The sequence below is a fragment of the Nomascus leucogenys genome, chromosome 19, assembly GCF_006542625.1.
Source record: "Nomascus leucogenys isolate Asia chromosome 19, Asia_NLE_v1, whole genome shotgun sequence".
Lineage (NCBI taxonomy): Eukaryota > Metazoa > Chordata > Mammalia > Primates > Hylobatidae > Nomascus > Nomascus leucogenys.
Window position 1 is genome coordinate 31,276,310 of NC_044399.1, and position 19,300 is coordinate 31,295,609.

Genomic DNA, 19,300 nt, shown 5'->3' on the forward strand with positions numbered 1-19,300 from the left:
GGCCACGCTGGTCTCCTGCTCCTGACCTCGAGTGGTCTGCCCGCCTCGGCCTCCCGAGGTGCTGGGACTGCAGACGGAGTCTCGCTCACTCGGTGCTCGGTGTTGCCCGGGCTGGAGTGCGGGGGCGTGGTCTCGGCTCACTGCAGCCTCCGCCTCCCAGCCGCCTGCCTAGGAAGTGAGGAGTGCCTCTGCCCGGCCGCCCCATCTGGGAAGTGAGGAGCCCCTCTGCCTGGCGGCCCATCGTCTGGGATGTGAGGAGCGCCTCTGCCCGGCTGCCCCGTCTGGGAAGTGAGGAGCGCCTCTGCCCGGCCGCCCCATCTGGGATGTGGGGAGTGCCTCTGCCCGTCTGCCCCGTCTGGGAGGTCTACCACGGAGGCCAGACGCAATGTGGAGGCTGGACGTGGTGGCTCACGCCTATAGTCCCAGCACTGTAGGAGGCCGAGGCGGGTTGATCACTTGAGGCTAGGAGTTCGAGACCAGCCTGGCCAACATGGCAAAACATATAAAAAATACAACAGACAAACCAACCAACCAACCCAGCAACAACAAAACAGGTCTACCCTGGAGTCATACTCTAATTTTTTCTATTTTCCTCCCTTTCTGATCCTTTATCCCACTTTCTTTTTCTTCCTCTTCCTTCTCCTTCTTCTTTGTCAAATAGAGGATTGAGTTATTATCATTGATCCATACAAAGGCCCTCTCTCGTTTATTTTCTTTAATCCCCACCCCCCATTTCTATTCCCCGTCTTCCCATGTGCAACCTTCCTAATGTGTTTGATATGCATCTTTTTGTTTGTATGTATTTTTAGAAAGTGTTTATTGTTTTGTGTGCAAAAAAAAATTAATAAAAAAATGGAAAAAAAAGAGTTAATACTCTTTTAATATTCAGTAAAGCTCTTAACTAGTTTCTAAGCAAGTAAGAGTTATTTCTTATTTACCTGATATCAGTTTAAGTGCATGAAGACTGTCGTTAAGTTTATTTACCCTGTGGGCTGATATGTTTTTCCATCCAAATAACTCCAACCCTTTTAACCAGTTCTCATAATATGTATTGTTCATTCCTTTTTCTTTTTTTGAGACGAAGTCTTGCTCTGTCGCCCATGCTAGATTGCGGTGGCACAATCTTGGCTCACTGCAACCTCCGCCTCCCTGGTTCAAGCAATTCTCCTGCCTCAGCCTCCCTAGTAGCTGGGATTATAGGCACCTGCCACCAGGCCTGGCTAATTTTTGTATTTTTAGTAGAAACAGGGTTTCACCATGTTGGCCAGGCTGGTCTTGAACTCCTGACCTCAAGTGATCTGCCTGCCCTGTTCTCCCAAAGAGCTGGGATTACAGGCGTGAGCCACTGCAACCAGCCTTATTGTCCATTTAATAGTTTTCATAGGCTGGAAGTGGTGGCTCATGCCTATAATCCCAGTACTTTGGGAGGCCAGACCGGGAGGATCGCTTGAGCCCAGCAGTTCGAGACCAACCTGGGCAACATGGTGAAACCCCATTTCTACAAAAAAGTACAAAAATTAGCTGGGCATGGTGGTGGATGCCTCCCAGCAACTCGGGAGACTGAGGCGGCAGGATCACTTGATCGCGCCATTTGTACGCTTCAGCCTGGGTAACAGGGTGAAACCTTGTCTCCTAAAAAAAAAGTTTTCATTGATCTTTTGGAAAGTAATTGCATCTTATAAATGCAAAGAAAGATCTTGAACTGACATTGACCTCAACCTACATCCATTCCCTCTCCCTCCCTCCCACTGTCCCTCAAAATGAAGCCCAGACTCCTCTTTCCACAATTCAAGGTCCTTCACTGTCTCATGCCAAACAGCATTTCCAAAACTTTCTCAACATATGAGTGATCCTTGAGAGTAAAATAAATTGATGTCATACATCATACATTCTGAAAGGTCAATCTAATGGAATAGTGCTCTGTATTTTTATGTTTTATGCCCACCTACACATCACTACCTTTTTTTTTTTTTCTTCTAGAACCTATTATTAAGCCAGTGAAAACTAAGAAATTCACTCTGATGGAGCAGACATTACCTGTTACAGTGTATGAGATGGAGTAAGTTACAAGGTTTCTCAGCTTCTCTGCAGGAATGCTGTGGGTTCATGTTTTTGTAGAGATAGGAGGTGGCTTGTGGCTGAAATAGCCAGTAAATTGTGGCCGTACATAGCTCTCAAATTCTCCTTCAGCTTGTGTGGCTGCTGGGATATTTGGGCTCAATCTTAACTTTTCTCTTGGTGTTCATCCAAATGTTAGCTGTTTCCTCTTCCAGATCTTTAGTTTGATGTTAAAAGCCAGCCTTTAAGACAGATCTGGGTATTACAGTTATCACTGTTGGGTCCACCAGAGCCTGTTTGGACTCAGTAAGACTGCTGAGTATTTTAGGAATATATTAGCTCTTTATTTTGTTTTTGTTGTTGTTGTTTTGAGACAAGGTCTTGTTTTGTTGCTCAGGCTGGAGTGCAGTGGCACAATCACGGCTCATTGCAGCCTTGACCTCCCAGGCTCAATAGGTGTGTCTGCCTCAGCCTCCTGAGCAGCTGGGACTACAGGAACACACCATCACGCCTGGCTAATTTTTGTGTTTTTTTTGTAGTTTCACTATGTTGCCCAAGCTGGTCTCAAACTCCTGGGCTCAAATTATTCTCCTGCCTTAGTTTCCCAAAGTGCTGAGATTACAGGCGTGAGCTACCATGCCCGGCCCTCAACTCTTTATTTTGAAAAGGAGAGCAAAAGCAGGTAAATAGGTAGATATATGTGTAGGATCATTTAGGTGCTCTCTCTCTCTCTTTTTTTTTTTCCGATACGGAGTCTCACTCTGTTGCCCAGGCTGGAGTACAGTGGCGTGATCTCAGCTCTCTACAACTTCCACCTTCCAGGTTCAAGTGATTCTCCTGCCTCAGCCTCCCGAGTAGCTGGGATTACAGGCGCGTGCCACCACGTTCAGCTAATTTTTGTATTGTTAGTAGAGATGGGGTTTCACCATGTTGGAAGTCCTGGCTGGGTGTGGTGGCTCATGCTTGTAATCCCAGCACTTTGGGAGGCTGGGGCAGGTGGATCACCTGAGGTCAGGAGTTCGAGACCCGCCTGACCAACATGGTGAAACCCCGTCTCTGCTGAAAATGCAAAAATTAGCTGGTCTTGGTGGCCTCGGCCTCCCAAAGTGTTGGAATTACAGGCATGAGCCACTGCTCCCGGCCCAATTTTTGTATTTTTAGTAGAGACAGGGTTTCACCATGTTGGTCAGGCTGGTCTTGAACTCCTGACCTCAGGTGATCCACCCATCTCGGCCTCCCAAAGTGCTGGGATCACAGGCATGAGCCACCATACCCAGCCTCTTCTTCCTTTTTTAGTCTTGCTGGTTTACTATTGAAATCCCCGTGATAGTCCATTCACAGATTGTGTTACCTCTTGGATAAGTGTCTTGCATTCCCAAAGCCAGAGCTATGTAAGTATAGACATTCACATCTGCCTGAGCACTCTCCAGTTGGTATGAAAGTTGTTCCTGGCCAAAAATACCTGAAACACCTTTACACCACTCCTCATTTGGAAACGTTTGCCAATGTCTCTTTTCTCTTTTCCTTTGTCCTTTCAGTTTCTTGGCGGATCTGATGGATAACTCAGAGCTCATCAGAAATGTGACCCTTTGTGGACATCTGCACCATGGCAAGGTAAGACAGAACTTTCAGCTACTTGGAACAGGATTTCTCTTTTGTGCCTGCTCATGTTTTAGCCCTTAGAGTCACAGCGGTTGAGGTTTGAGGTCACAAGGCTCAACCTCCTGACTAGGAGTGCTGAATGCCTGTTAACGAAGTCATACTGTGAAATTCTGGCTTTTCCCAAGCAGCAGATGGAGCCTGTTCCTAAGCCACTTGCATGCCTGAGCCTTGTGTCTACATCTGGACAGAAGATGGGAAACTGAGCCTTACTCTGATTTTTATAAGTTTTCATTTCCTGAGGGATGCCTGTCTAAGAAAGACTTCATCTTTTATTTGAAAAGAATCCTGTGGCTTCAGTGTTAATTCTTTGCTGTCCCATAACCCTCCTTGCTCTCCTTTTTCTCTCCTTATCCCTAAATTATGTGGTGTATTGGGAGCTGGGGGAAGGGCACAGTAAATTTTCCTCTGTGGTTGGCAGATGTTAACTGTTTCTTCCCTTTTAGACATGTTTTGTAGATTGTTTAATTGAGCAGACTCACCCGGAAATCAGAAAGCGCTATGACCAAGATGTAAGTAGAACTTCTGTTGAGGGTTTAGGATGAACCATTCAGAACAAATAGAGATGTCTCTCTCCTCCTTCCTTCACCCTTCCTGTTCTCTGTAAATAATGACGCCTCCAAAGTGCAGCTTTATAATTGTGATCTCTATTAATAGGCTGTAAGAAAATAATTTCAACTTTCTCAGGAGCATAGAGAATATTGAGCTGCAGTATTTTTGGATGATCCATTTTGCACTTGGGATCCCTCCTCTGTTATGATATATCCTGACTTTTATAGTCTATTCTTTCCTGTCATAGTATTAATAGCCTGCTCTATAAATATGGTACAATTGTACCTGGTTTTCATGGTAAATTTAAATGCCTGTGAACAAGGCCAACTGTGTCTGCAAGTCTCAGTGCAATAAATGTTCAAACCCTGCCAGATTGATTGTTTTAACACTCTGGCATTAAGGTTGACATGTGTCTCCCTTTACCACACTAAGAATTCTGTGCATTTGATATAAATTAGCTCTCAGCTATACCTGGTCTTTAGTGACCTCCCCCAACTCAAAAAGAGCAGTGGCTCATGCCTATAATCCCAGTACTTTGGGAGGCCAGGACAGGAGGATCACTTGAGGTCAGGAGTTTGAGACCAGCCTGGCCAACATGGCGAAACTCTGTCTCTACTAAAAATGCAAAATGTAGCTGGGTGGGCACGGTGGTGTGAACCTGTATTCCCAGCTACTCGAGGGGCTGAGGCAGGAGAATCGCTTGAACCTGGGAGGCGGAGGTTGCAGTGAGCCAATATTACGCCACCACACTCTAGCCTGGGCAACCCAGTGAGACTCCGTCTCAAAAAAAAAGACAAAGTCAAAACCAAAAGGAAAAACCCAGCCAGGTGTGGTGGCTCACACCTGTAATCCGAGCACTTTGGGAGGCTGAGCCGCGGGGAGGGGCGGGGGATCACATGAGGTCAGGAGTTCGAGACCAGTCTGACCAACATGGTGAAACCCTGTGTCTACTGAAAATACAAAATTAGCTGAGCATGGTGGCACATGTGTGCAATCTCTGCTGAGGCAGGAGAATCTCTTGAACCTGGGAGGCAAAGGAGGTTGCAGTGAGCCGAGATTGCGCCATTGCACTCCAGCCTGGGCAACAAGAGTGAAACTCTGTTTCCAAAAAAGTAAAAATAAAAAAATCCCTCCACACACCCAGGAGCATTTCCAGCTGGGAGGGCACTGGTCTCATTGTCTGGAATTGTTGTGGGGACACCCTGCTCTCTCTCTCTCTTTAATCTCAAAGAAACCCTTGAGCTGGGAGGTGGTGAGGGAAAGTGATTGATGGCTCGTTTGTGGGAGAGGAGTCTGAACTCAGGTGGTAACAACAGTTAATTTTTTTTCAGCTGTGCTATACTGACATCCTCTTCACAGAGCAAGAGGTAAGCATGCCTTGGGGAATCTGATTGTCGCCTACACCAGACCCACCAGTAATAGTTTTGTAGGGAATGTGGAAGAGCCTTTATGATAGCATTTTAGTTCATACCCTACTCCTCTCTCTCCACTTCTCACATCCCATCTCCTTCTTCCCCCAGTTACTCCAGGGTTATAACTTGAAAAAGAACTGGGTAGGCAAGCTGTAGGTTAGGAGGGGAACCCTCCTTTTCTTGACTAGATTAAATTTGGCCTAATATAGGGGAAATACTAAGAGGCGATGTCTGCATTTGTGCTGTAAGTTATGCAGAAGCTCAACGTGATTTTTTTAAAATGACATCATCCTTTAAAATCCACAGGATGACTCCATCCATATGATGACCTCTTTCTAGGAGTAGCTTCTCTTTGAAAATGGGTTCCTATATCTTTGTGTTTCTCTTTTTGTCTTTCCATCCGGATCTTTCTCTCTACTCTCTGACCCCTTCTCTTCCCCCCTCTTATTTCTGTCCCTTTTTCCTAATGGAAGTTTTAAGTATAAATAAGTATGGTTAACTAAAGGCACTTGGAATTGGTAAAGATAGATAGGCAATTAATGTTAGCTGTTATTATTTTATAATGTATTTATATATTTGTTTGACTGGAGTTTTAAAAAAATGTTTATTCCTGTCATAGCTTTTATATTTCTTTTTTTCAAAAAAAAACTAAAATACCCCAGATTGTTTCTTTTTACTTCCAAGGTGCTCGGCTATTGTTTTTGTTTCTAAATGTATAAAGAGGATGAGATTCTAGGACCCTGGATTCTCTGATAAGGCTTAATACTGTTTTGTTTGCAGTAATTCATTTTCATCTTTTCATATTTGAAGCAAGCCCCCCAAAAATGCTGTCTAACAACAAGATATTTTATCTTCAAGGTCATGCTGGCTAGAGGCCTAGATAAAAATCACCCACTGTAAGGAGAGTCATCAGTGTAATTTACTAGCAATTGGGGAGCCCCAAAAACAAAATGAACCTCTCTTGCATAGGAAGAGGTCTTGACCACTCTTTGTTCCTTTCAGAGAGGTGTAGGCATCAAAAGCACTCCTGTGACAGTGGTCTTGCCAGACACCAAAGGAAAATCTTATCTGTTCAATATCATGGACACTCCAGGTAGGACATCCTTCGGCTTTTGATTATTAGAACTTTGTCTTGGTTTTGCGTGTGTCCTCTCACTTTCCAGAGCAGAACAGAGCAGTGCATCTTTGTTTTTATATTCCCTCACCTTCATTGAACCCATTTTCCATTTTGACCCTCTCCTTTGTTTCTGACTTGTTAATTTAGCAAGCATCATACTCCAGGCCTCCTATTCATGTCTTTACTCTTTCGAATATTTAAAAATGTTAGGGAATTGTATTCATTTATTCATTTCAGCCTGTCAGGCCCCATGCTATCTGCTGGGGAGCTAAAGGTGAGTCACAGCCAGTCCCTGGCCTTGAGTACTCTCAGTCTTTTGAAGGAGACTGGCGAACATACTGATGACCTTGGGAGCAGCGCACCTTGGCTGACTCTTCCTCCTATGGAAAGGACGAACTGGGGCAGAGTTTTTAAAAACTGGAAGGTTTTAGGTTTTGGCTGATTTGCCTTCTTGGCACCATCTGATGCCCAGTGTCCTGATATCTCTCAGCCCCTGCCCCCATAGCACCTCGCCAGGAACTGCCTTCCTCGAACAGCACACTGTGCCCCAGGCCCTCCTTTGCCCTTTCTCCTGCCTCCAGATTGTCTTGAGTCCCACAGAACTCTGCTTACTGCTGATTAGGCTAAGCTGGTGTGTGTGTGTGGACTCATGCCCTCCTGGGTACTTCCCTCTTTTTATGTAGGGAGCCTCTCGTAGAAAAGCTTAATGCAAGGATATGACTCTAATGGGGGATATTTTTACCAGGGAAAGGGGATATTCGGAGGTGCACGGCTTTGAAGTGCCCCCTCAGTTCACCCTACCAGTTAATTGTGCTTTATCCTTCACCAGCTGATGACTTACTTAGCATTTGCTTTTCAGGACATGTGAATTTCTCTGATGAGGTCACAGCTGGCTTGCGCATCTCAGATGGAGTGGTCCTTTTCATTGATGCTGCTGAGGGGGTGAGTCAGACTCAGCTCCCAGAATCTCATCCACCTGTTATGTTTGCCCCCACCCCCCAACAATACCCAGAGCACTGAGTGAGCTGGGAGCCAGAGAACTTGAAACTCTCTGGGATTAAGGCTCAAATTTGCTCTAAAATTAAAGCAGCAAATGAAGTTCAAAATTAATTCTCACCAGGTGTGGTGGCTCGCACCTGTAATCCCAGCACTTTGGGAGGCTGAGGTGGGTGGATCACCTGAGGTGAGGAGTTCGAGACCAGCCTGGCCAACATGGCGAAACCCCGTCTCTACCAAAAATACAAAAATTAGCCAGGTGTGGTGACCCATGCCTGTAATCCCAGCTACTCATTAGGCTGAAGCAGGAGAATCACTTGAGCCTGGGAGTTGGAGGTTGCAGTGAGCCGAGATTGCGCCGCTTCACTCCAGCCTGGGTGCTAGAGTGAGACATTCTCTCAAAACAAGAAGAAAAAAAATTATCAATGTGGGTGCCCTTGCTGCCTGCTCAGTGAAGCTCAAAATGATAAGACTCATTGCTATTCAGAAAACACAAAGATAAAATGACAAATGTAAATAAAAGGAAGGGAGGAGTGTATGTTCTTGCAAGTGGATTTTTCATATTAGTTGCATTTTTCCAAGAGGTTGGAGTTAAAAGACCAGGGTGTCTTCTGTATTCCTCAATTGAGAAATGGAACACTTTGGCTAACCTTATTCGTGTTATCATTGGTGAGACAGCCAGCAGAGGGAGCCAGAATTGTCTTTTTTTAAACTGACTTCATTTTGGAATAACAGCAAACTGAAAAGTTGCAAGAATTGTTCAAAGAACCCACTCTCGTTTACTTCGTAATTCTGTCTCTGTACACGTTCAGACACACACAGAGAGACAGGTGTGTATATTTTCCCCTTGAACCGTTTGAAAGTAAAATATTTCAGAATGTATTTTCTAAGAATAAGGACATTCACCTACATAACCACAGTAGTTGCCAAAATCAGAAAATTTGACATTGATACAGTCCTGTTGTACAGATCTTTTTCTACAGACCTTATTCAGTTTTACTAATCATACCAACAGTTTCCGTTATAGAATTTTTTCCCCTAATCCAGAGTGATGCATAGCATTTAGTTTTCATGATTTTCAAGTCTCTCTGAATTGAAGCTGTTCTTTAGCCTCTCTTGGTCTTTTATGACATTGACACTTTTGAAAAGTACAGGGCACTTATTTTGTAGAATGTCTTTCAATTTGGGTTTGTCTAATACTTCTTCGTGATTAGGCTCTGGTTATTAGAATCTGGTTATTCTTCTCCTTATCAAACTTTATCTACTAGTTTTGTCATCCATTGATGATTCTTGGCTTATTTCTACAATAGTTGCAAATAATGAGTCTTCTAACTCTTCTTATTCCTTCTGTTTTGTTTTGGTTTTGAGATGGAGTCTTGCTCTGTTGCCCAGGCTGGAGTGAAGTGGTGCGATCTCGGTTTACCGCAACCTCTACCTTTTGGGTTCAAGCGATTCTCCTATCTCAGCCTCCCAAGTAGCTGAGATTACAGGTGCATGCCACCACACCTGGCTAATTTTTGTATTTTTAGTAGAGACAGGGTTTCACCATGTTGGCCAGGCTGGTCTCAAACTGCTGACCTCAGGTGATCTGCCCACCTTGGCCTCCCAAAGTGTGGAGATACAGGCATGAGCCACCGCTTCCGGCCATTGTTGTTTTTTGTTGTTGTTGTTTTGTTTTGTTTTTTGAGATGGAGTCTTGCTCTTTCACCCAGGCTGGAGTGCAGTGGTGCAATCTTGGCTCACTGCAACCTCTGCCTCCCAGGTTCAAGTGATTCTCCTGCCTCAGCCTCCCAGGCAGCTGGGACTATAGGCGCCTGCCACCACACCTGGCTAATTTTTGTATTTTTTGTAGAAATGGGGTTTCACCATGTCGGTCAGGCTGGTCTTGAACTCCTGACCTCAAGCAGTCCACCTGCCTCGGCCTCCCAAAGTGCTGGGATTACAGGCACGAGCCACCGCGCCTGGCCTATTGGTTGGAATTATGTTGTAAAGAAGTGCTTTTGTTTCTCCCCCATTTGCTTATTATCACTATGGATGTTTGGGTTTGCATTTTATTCAGTGAATTGTAATCTGTTACTGTCCTTATGCATTCCGATGCTCTAGTGCTGTCATCCCAGATGTGGCTACTGAGAGCTCCTTCAGGCTGATTCCATCATCCTTTTCACATCTCATCGTTTTTTGAGCACTTCCTTACTTTCAAGCACAAAAAGATGTTCTAGACGTATCTTTCCTTGTCCCAGTCCTGAACTCAGCCATTTCTTCAAGGAGCTCTGCCTTTTTTTTTTCCTTCAAAGAGATGGCATCTTGCCCTCTGGCCCAGGCTGGAGTGCAATGGTAGAATTATACCTCACAGCAGCCTCGAGCTCCTGGGCTCAAGTGATTCTCCCACTTCAGCCTCCCAAATAGCTGGGACTACAGATATGTGCCACCATGCCCAGCTTATTTTTAAATATTTTTTTGAGAGATGAAGTCTCTCTCTGTTGCCTGGGATGGTCTTGAACTTCTGGCTTCAAGCAATCCTCCTGCCTTGGCCTCCCAAAATGCTGGGATTACAGATGTGAGTGACTGCACCTAGCCTAGAAGCTCTGGCTTATAGTGGGGGCTAGTATTTTTTTTTTTTTTTTTTGAGATGGAGTCTCGCTCTGTCGCCCAGGCTGGAGTGCAGTGGCGTGATCTTGGCTCACTGCAAGCTCCGCCTCCCAGGTTCACGCCATTCTCCTGCCTCAGCCTCCCAAGTAGCTGGGACTACAGGCGCCCGCCACCACGCCCCGCTAATTTTTTTGTATTTTTAGTCAAAACGGGGTTTCACCGTGTTAGCCAGAATGGTCTCGATCTCCTGACCTCGTGATCCGCCCGCCTCGGCCTCCCAAAGTGCTGGGATTACAGGCATGAGCCACCGTGCCCAGCCAGTGGGGATTAGTATTTAGAAACAAAGGTTTGGATGTGCTCATTGCTACTGGGGTACATTGCTTCTAGGCCCTCTCACTGAGCACAGCTAGGTTATGTACACTCGCACATATCTATAACTATTTCTACACACATATATTAAAAATCATGCATTAATCCTAATACCCCCAATTCCATTTCAGCACCACCGGCTCTTCCCAGCCTTCTTAATTCCTTCTCTAGCACTGAGAAACCTGGCTCCCAACATCATTGTTCGTGGGTTTATTCATTTCTCAATCCTGCAAGGTGCCCTCTTAAAGTTCTTGTGTCTATCTTCGGGCAGGATGCTCTCTGCTTCCACCCAGTAATATTTCGCCAGGTCTTTTTTTCTCCCCAGGCTTCATGGTTTGAAATAGTGCCTTCTTTGGTTCTGCTTTGAACTTTCTGCCCTCCTTGTTCTTCTTACCACCTTCTGAGCCTTGTTTTTCTCAGGTGATGCTGAACACAGAGCGGCTGATCAAGCATGCGGTGCAGGAGAGGCTGGCGGTCACTGTGTGCATCAACAAGATTGACCGGCTGATCCTGGAGCTGAAGCTGCCTCCAACTGATGCGTATTACAAGCTGCGCCACATTGTGGATGAGGTCAATGGATTAATAAGGTAGAAAACCCCTGGGAGTGGATTTCCTGTCCTCGGAGACTCTGGGTTTTAACCCTGAATACCTCTGGGAACAAGTCTGATTTATTTCTAAGTATGTGTTGATGAATTTGTTGGGCAAAACTAGAGGCACGTCCTGGGACTCTGCAGGGGTTGACTCCATACTATTACCTCTGTGTCTTAACCACTCGTGATGCTTAACACATCTTCATTTTACTATTATGATCAATTCTTGGGCTGTATTTAATTTCTTCTCTTTTTAGAGATAGGCTGTCTGTTACCCAAGCTAGAGTGCAGTGTTACAATCACAGCTCACTGCAGCCTCGAACTTCTGGGCTCAAGCAATCCTCCCACCTCAGTCTCCTGATAGCTGGGACCACAGGCATGTGCCACCATACCTGGCTATATATTTTATTTATTTATTTATTTATTTATTTTGAGACGGAGTCTCGCTCTGTCGCCCAGGCTGGAGTGCAGTGGCATGATCTCGGCTCACTGCAAGCTCCGCCTCCTGGGTTCATGCCATTCTCCTGCTTCAGCCTCCCAAGTAGCTGGGACTGTAGGCACCCACCACCACGCCCGGCTAATTTTTTGTATTTTTAGTAGAGACAGGGTTTCACTGTGTTAGCCAGGATGGTCTCGATCTTCTGAGCTCGTGATCCGCCCACCTCGGCCTCCCAAAGTGCTGGGATTACAGGCGTGAACCACCACCCCTGGCCAGTTTTTTTTTTTAATTTTAATTTTTATTATTTATTTATTTATTTTTTGTAGAGATGGAGTCTTGCTATGTTGCCCAGGCTGGTCTTAAACTGGCCTCAAGCGGTTCTTCCACCTTGGCCTTCCAAAGTGCTAGCATTACAGATTTGAGCCACTGCACCCAGCCTGGGCTCTAGAATCAGCCTCATCTTCACCACATACCAACCATGTAAAGTTGGGCAGATTACTTAAATTCATTTTCTGCTTTGGTAAAAAAGGAATAATATTTGCCTAATAGCAATAATGGCAAATATTATTAGGCATTTATAGTATAAGTTAACATAATAACTTACCAGGGATGTTATAAGAAATTAAATAGATATTTGATGGAACACAGCACAGTGCTTGCAATGTAGCAGCTGATGTGCTGAATAATGTTAGCTGCTATTATCTTATAATTAACACAGTCTAAATAAATTAAGAATTGTTTGCTGTGTTTCTGTGGATATACCTGCTTCTCAACAAGATGGATTTAGGGCTTGCATTAATACATATGAGTGATGGTTATGATACCTTAGAATATAATATCAAAGGGCCTCTGAAAGAGAGGTTAAATATATCTTAAAGACAGTCTTACTACAGGCTGAAAGATGTGCTAGATGACTTCCTGCAGCCCCTCAAATGGGCCTGTGAGGGGGCCGTCCTACTGAAAGAATGCCTCTCCAACTGAAAGAATGCCTCTCCATTTGAGGATTGGGGATGGAACCTGTGTGGCTAGAGACGGTTACCTTCAGGAGCCTTCCCAGTGTGTAGCACTATTTTTCAAAAGGAGTGTCTTCACCCCATCTCTGCAAGGACTGAGAATGACTAGAGCCCAGTGTGACATCATGAGTCCAAAGGATGAAATGACAAATATATTTTAATAAAAAGCCCAAGCGTGATAGCTTATGCCTGTAATCCCAGCACTTTGAGAGGTCAAGGCGGGAGGATCCCTTGAGGCTAGGAGTTCAAGGCCAGCCTGGGCAACATAGCTAGACTCTGTGTCTACAAAAAATAATTTTTTTTTTTTTTTTTTTTTTTTTTTTTGAGACGGAGTCTCACTCTGTCGCCCAGGCTGGAGTGCAGTGGCGCAATCTCGGCTCACTGCAAGCTCTGCCTCCTGGGTTCACGCCATTCTCCTGCCTCAGCCTCTCCGAGTAGCTGGGACTACAGGCGCCCACCACCACGCCCGGCTAATTTTTTTGTATTTTTAGTAGAGATGGGGTTTCACCGTGGTCTCGATCTCCTGATCTCGTGATCCGCCCGCCTCGGCCTCCCAAAGTGCTGGGATTACAAGCGTGAGCCACCGCGCCTGGCCACAAAAAATAATTTTAAAATTAGCTTGGTGTGCTGGCATGTGTTTGTAGTCTTAGCTACTCAGGAGGCAGAGGCAAGAGGATCACTTGAGCCAAGGAGTTCAGGGTTATAGTGAGCTATGATTGTGCTGTTGTACTCCAATGTGGGTGACAGAGTGAGATCCTGTCTCTTAAACAAACAAAAAAAGGCCGGGCGCGGTGGCTCATGCCTGTAATCTCAGCACTTTGGGAGGCCGAGGCGGGCGGATCACGAAGTCAGGAGATCGAGACCATCCTGGCTAACACGGTGAAACCCCATCTCTACTAAAAAATACAAAAAAAATTAGCCGGGCATGGTGGCGGGTGCCTGTAATCCCAGCTACTGAGGGGGCTGAGGCAGGAGAATGGCGTGAACCCGGGAGACGGAGCTTGCAGTGAGCCGAGATTGCACCACTGCACTCCAGCCTGGGCAACAGAGCAAGACTCCGTCTTTAAAAAAAAAAAAAAAAAAGTAGGAGGTGGGATAGGGCTGAACTTAACCTGACTTACTAAAATAGGAAGTCAAGAGGTCATGTTTCAAACCTCTAAACAAGAGGCCATGCACAGTGGCTTATACCTAGAATCCCAGCACTTTGGGAGGCCAAGCTGGAGATTGCTTGAGCCCAGGATTTCAGGGTTCAAGCCTCGGCAATATGGCTTTTGTATCTCATCTCTACAAAAAATTAGCCAGGCTTGGTGGTTCATGCCTGCAGTCCCAGCTACTTGGGATGCTGAGGAGGGAGGATTGTGTGAGCTTGAGAGATCGAGGCTACAGTGAATGGTGACTGTACCACTGTGCTCCAGCCTGGGCAACAAGGCAAGACTCTGTCTCAAAAACAAAGGAACCTCTAAGCAAGAAAAAGCAACATAAACAAATTACTTAGAAACCTGAAGGTAAATACTCTAAAAGCAGCTTTAAAAGTGTTGAAAGCAGTTGCCTCTAGGGAGCATAACTTGGAAGTAGAGTGCAATGGGGTAGGGGGCTGTTCTTTATAAGCCATACCTTTATTTCTATATTGGGAAATTCCATAAGATAATGTGCCAATAAGGCTAGGGTTGTGGATTTGATCCCCTTGTACAACTGGTTCTCTTATAAATGTTAGTGAACTCAGATGCTCGTGGTTTCTGCATGGCTTTTAAGATTGAAAGTTTTAACACTGTAAAAGCCAAACACAAAAGAACAAAGAGTATGGCAGTGAGGGTAAAGAGCAGAGTTGCTTTTCTTCATTTCCTTTCTTTTCTCTTTTTTTTTTTTTTTTTGAGACGGAGTCTCGCTCTGTCGCCCAGGCTGGAGTGCGGTGGCGCAATCTCGGCTCACTGCAAGCTCCGCCTCCCGGGTTCACGCCATTCTCCTGCCTCAGCCTCTCCGAGTAGCTGGGACTACAGGCGCCCGCCACCACGCCCGGCTAATTTTTTGTATTTTTAGTAGAGACGGGGTTTCACCGTGGTCTCGATCTCCTGACCTCGTGATCCGCCCGCCTCGGCCTCCCAAAGTGCTGGGATTACAAGCGTGAGCCACCGCGCCCGGCCTCTTTTCTCTTTTTTAAACGATATTTATGTCTGCTTGTATTTGTGAAATCGAGGTTTTTCCTCAAATGTATTTCTGTATTTCTATCTTATCACATTAGATTCGTTTCCTGTGTTCTGAGGGTTTTGTCTCTGTCCTCTAGGTTTCCCCTTGTCTGTCTGGTGCAGTTAGCTTTTCCAAGATTGTGCAGAATGTTCCCAGCTCTGGGAAATCAACTTGTTATTGGGAATTAGGGAACAGCTCCATCATGTCACTTTCTTGGACCAGGCTGTTGGCAAAACTGAGTGTCTTGCACAAGTCCCTTCCGAGGGCTGGAGAGTGGCTGTGATACTGAGTTCCTGTCCTTCCCCTTGGCAGTGCGTCCGGGATGCTGCAGCCTGGCACTATGCTCACCACTGTCTCTGTTTCAGCATGTATTCCACTGATGAGAACCTGATCCTTTCCCCACTCCTGGGTAACGTCTGCTTCTCCAGCTCCCAGTACAGCATCTGCTTCACGCTGGGCTCCTTTGCCAAGATCTACGCCGACACCTTTGGTAAGCGCTGGCTGGCAGTCTGTCTCACCAGCTTCCCCTGAGTTCTGTGTGCCTTTCCTGCTGAATGGCTCAGAAATTGGCTTCGTATCAGAGCACCCTGCTGGGGGAACATTTTATCACCTGTTATTATCACATTTGGGGGTCTTTCTGGCCTTGAGACCCTTTCTTCAGGCTAAGTGGTTTCTAAATAATAGAAAAATAAAAGTGAATAGGAGGACATGGGAGAAGAAGGAGGTCATTTTAGGAATAAAAGTCTCTCCTAGAGTGAGACAGGTTTTGTAAAACAGGAATCATCCATGCCCACAGGCACTTTCAGACCTTCTCACAGGTGGCATCTCCCTCACTGTTAGTGCTTCTAGCCAGCCGTATGGAGGCAGACATCAATTTCATGGGTCTAATTGAGAACTCATGGTGACCTTGCAGCCAGCATCTACAGGCCTCTGCTAACATGCCCAGCCGCATATCATGGGTTCCTGGAGCCTCAACACCAGATCCTTGAGACCAGATTCCCACTGTGAGAGACTCCCTGGCCCTTCATCTTTGCACTTCCCCAGTTACCTCAGATTCCAATAGGAATTGTGCACTGAGAGTCTTTTCTGTGTTCAATGTTATAATTCCTTAGAGGGAAGTCACTGTTACCCCGTTTTTAGAGTCAAGCAGACAGGCTCCATGAGAGGTCTCATGACCAGTAGGCGGTGGAGCATCATCATTTCTATTCTTGCCAGTCAGTTGTCCTGCCGCACTCTTAGCATGGAGCCCTTTGCTCTTGTGAAAAAAAATGGGGGATTAAAGTTCTGTCTTTTTTGACCAGGTGCAGTGGCTCACACCTGTAATCCCAGGACTTTGGGAAGCTGAGGCGGGCGGATCACTTGAGCCCAGTAGTTTAAGACCAGCCTGGGCAACATGGTGAAACCCCATCTCTACAAAAAAATACAAAAAATTAGTTGGGCATAGTGGCACTGGCCTGTAGTCCCAACTCAGGAGGATCACTTGAGCCCAGGAGGTTAAGGCTACAGTGAGCCATGATTGAACCATTGCACTCCAGCCCGGGCAACAGAGCAAGACCCTGTCTCAAAAAACAAGAAAAGAAAAATTAGGTCTTTTTTTTTTTTTTTTTTTTTGAGACAGAGTCTCACTCTGTTGCCTAGGCTGGAGTGCAATGGCGCGATCTCGGCTCACTGCAACCTCCGCCTCCCGGGTTCAAACGATTCTCCTGCCTCAGCCTCCTGAGTAGCTGGGATTACAGGTGCATGCCACCATGCCCAGCTAATTTTTGTATTTTTAGTAGAGACGGGGTTTCACCATGTTGGTCAGGCTGGTCTCGAACTCCTGACCTCGTGATCCGCCCACCTCGGCCTCCCAAAGTGCTGGGATTACAGGCATGAGCCACCATGCCCGGCCTATATACTATATTCTCATAATAAAGTAAGCTGGAAAAAAGAAGATGTTACAAAGAAAATCATGAGAAAAAACACATTTACTGTTCATTAAGTGGGAGTGGATCATCATAAAGGTCTTCATCTTCGTCATGTTCACATTGAGCAGGCTAAGGAAGAGGAGGCATTGGTCTTGGTGTCTCAGGTGGCAGAGGTGGGAGAAAAATCCATGTATAATTGGACCCGAGACATTCAAACCATGTTATTCAAGGGTCAACTGTATACATATGTTATCTGTGTTTTTCACACAGCATTGGGCCATTGACCATTTTCTTGTTATTAGATGTATATATCAGTTATTTCTAGATGGCTCTTTTTTAAAAATGGGTAGCTGAACAATAAATGAAATTAAACTGAACAGGGTTCCAGTAGAAGTTTATGTGTTTCTAAATGTCCATTGTATGAGCATGTGAAGCAAAATCCAAAACCCTTTTGTAATTATAATGCAGAGATGCTTCCAATTTTGATTGAAAATGATCCTCAGCCTCGGGCGAGATTGTTGCTCATCCTTTGAACCCACTGTTCGTTTATGCCAGAGCTAGCTATGGGCTGGGCTGCAGCAGCATTATCATGGAAAGCCATGTTCGTTGAGTCCTTCCTCTTCATTTTACATGGGGGGAAACTATGCCTATGGTCACAGAACTTATTAATAGAGTTGGAACTAGAATCCATTTACACCTTACTACCAAAACTGATACCATGTGCTTTCGCTAGGAATATAATACAATAAGGCATCATGAACAACTTCAGACTTCTAGAAACTTCATCCAGTGGATGGACAGAATCCCACAGAGTGATGAATGGCAATGTGAGGTGATAGTGTGAGCTGAGTGCCGAGTATCTGCTGTAGGCAGATACAGCTGAGAGAATTTAGGGGTGGGGTGGGGGTCAGCCTCAATGGCTTGGAGTCAGGTAAAGCCGAGGGAAGGAGATGGGGCTTGGGCAGATAGAGAGTAGAAAGCCAAGAATTCCAGACTTGCAGGGCTGGAGAAAGAGGCACAGAGGCAGGTGGTGTTAGTCATGGCCTGTTCAGGTAACAGTGGAATGTTTAACCAAGGAGAAGAGTTCAAGTTCAGGCTAGGTCCAGTGGCTCATGCCTGTAATCCCAGCACTTTGGGAGGCCAAAGTAGAGGATCACTTGAGGCCAGGAGTTCACAACCAGCCTAGGCAACATGGTAAGACCTTGTCTCTATAAAAAATTTTAAAAATTAGCTGGCCGTGATGGCGCACACCTGTAGTCCCAGCTACTCAGGAGGCAGAGGTGGGGGGATTGCATGAGCCAGGGAGGTCGAGGCTGCAGGGAGCCAAGGTCGTGCCACTGCACTCCAGTGTGGATGACAAAGCAAGACCCTGTCTCAAAGAAAAAAAGTTCGGTGATTATGCTACATGGTAAGTGCACTAACAGAGGGCATAAACATTCAGTGGTTCAGAGGAAGGAAAGTTTCAGTAACTAACAATGTGGGAAAGAAGGGGAGAATTTGGTAATTAACAGAGTAGGGAAGAAAAAGATTTTGAGTTTAGATGCAATTTTGGTGGTAACCATACTGATGGAGACAGAGAAGTCTGAAGGGGAATGTGACTTTCGGAAAAAGCGGATACATTCCCTTTATCCCATACAAGGTGAGAGGGGACAGTCTGACATCTGGGTAGAAATATCCAGGAGGTAGTTGGTGATATCAGTTATCTAACTGAATGTTACTCAAGTCTTGGCTTTTAAAAGCCATAGTTGTTTGGTATAGTCTGACTAGGATTAGCAGTTATAGTCAAACTAAAAATATTAATTGGTAAAAGATGAGCCAAAGGTTGGCTTTGGTGTTTTCTCTCGAGAGGGCTGAGTAATTGCTTACCTGAGGCCTAGGGCTAGCCAGAACCTTATGGTGACGCTGCAGTTGGAAGGTGGCCCACACTGGCAGCAGAGTCGAGCTTGTCTACATCAGGAAAGGGTGAAAGAACCATTAAATTTCCCTTCCAGAAGGGACAGGGTTTAGATGCAGATAGAGGATGCCACACAGTAGGTGACCCTGTTCCATCAAAGGAAAACATGTAACCCATGCTCTTGTCCATAGTTCAATCCTAGTGCTTGGTGGAGATGGAGAGGTTTGGGTTCTCATTTTGGCTCCAGCACAGCCTTGTCAACTTTGGACCAGTCTTGTCCTTCTTCGTGCCTCAGTGTCCCTGTTTTCCTGTCTGGTTAGAAGGAAATGCCTGGACTCCGGAAAGGAAAGTGCTAGAAGTTCTCAGCTATGAACCACCTGTGGCACCTCAAACAGAATTTTGAACAACACTTTGCTAGGTAGATTATAATCGTGTGGCTTCTCCCATAGGTGACATTAATTACCAAGAATTTGCTAAAAGACTCTGGGGTGACATCTACTTCAACCCTAAGACGTAAGTAG

General features: G+C 45.6%; 1 protein-coding gene across 2 annotated transcripts in view; it reads left to right on the forward strand.

Moving 5' to 3' along the window:
* Positions 1–19,300, forward strand: part of EFTUD2 (elongation factor Tu GTP binding domain containing 2) — a 51,091-nt gene that overhangs the window by 13,843 nt on the left and 17,948 nt on the right. For both annotated transcript variants that reach the window (XM_030800654.1, XM_030800653.1), the window contains 9 exons: positions 1,981–2,059; positions 3,597–3,672; positions 4,164–4,229; positions 5,601–5,636; positions 6,684–6,774; positions 7,658–7,740; positions 11,173–11,339; positions 15,344–15,468; positions 19,229–19,292. In XM_030800654.1, the coding sequence (XP_030656514.1) occupies positions 1,981–2,059; positions 3,597–3,672; positions 4,164–4,229; positions 5,601–5,636; positions 6,684–6,774; positions 7,658–7,740; positions 11,173–11,339; positions 15,344–15,468; positions 19,229–19,292 (787 nt within the window). The remainder of the gene's footprint in view (positions 1–1,980; positions 2,060–3,596; positions 3,673–4,163; positions 4,230–5,600; positions 5,637–6,683; positions 6,775–7,657; positions 7,741–11,172; positions 11,340–15,343; positions 15,469–19,228; positions 19,293–19,300) is intronic.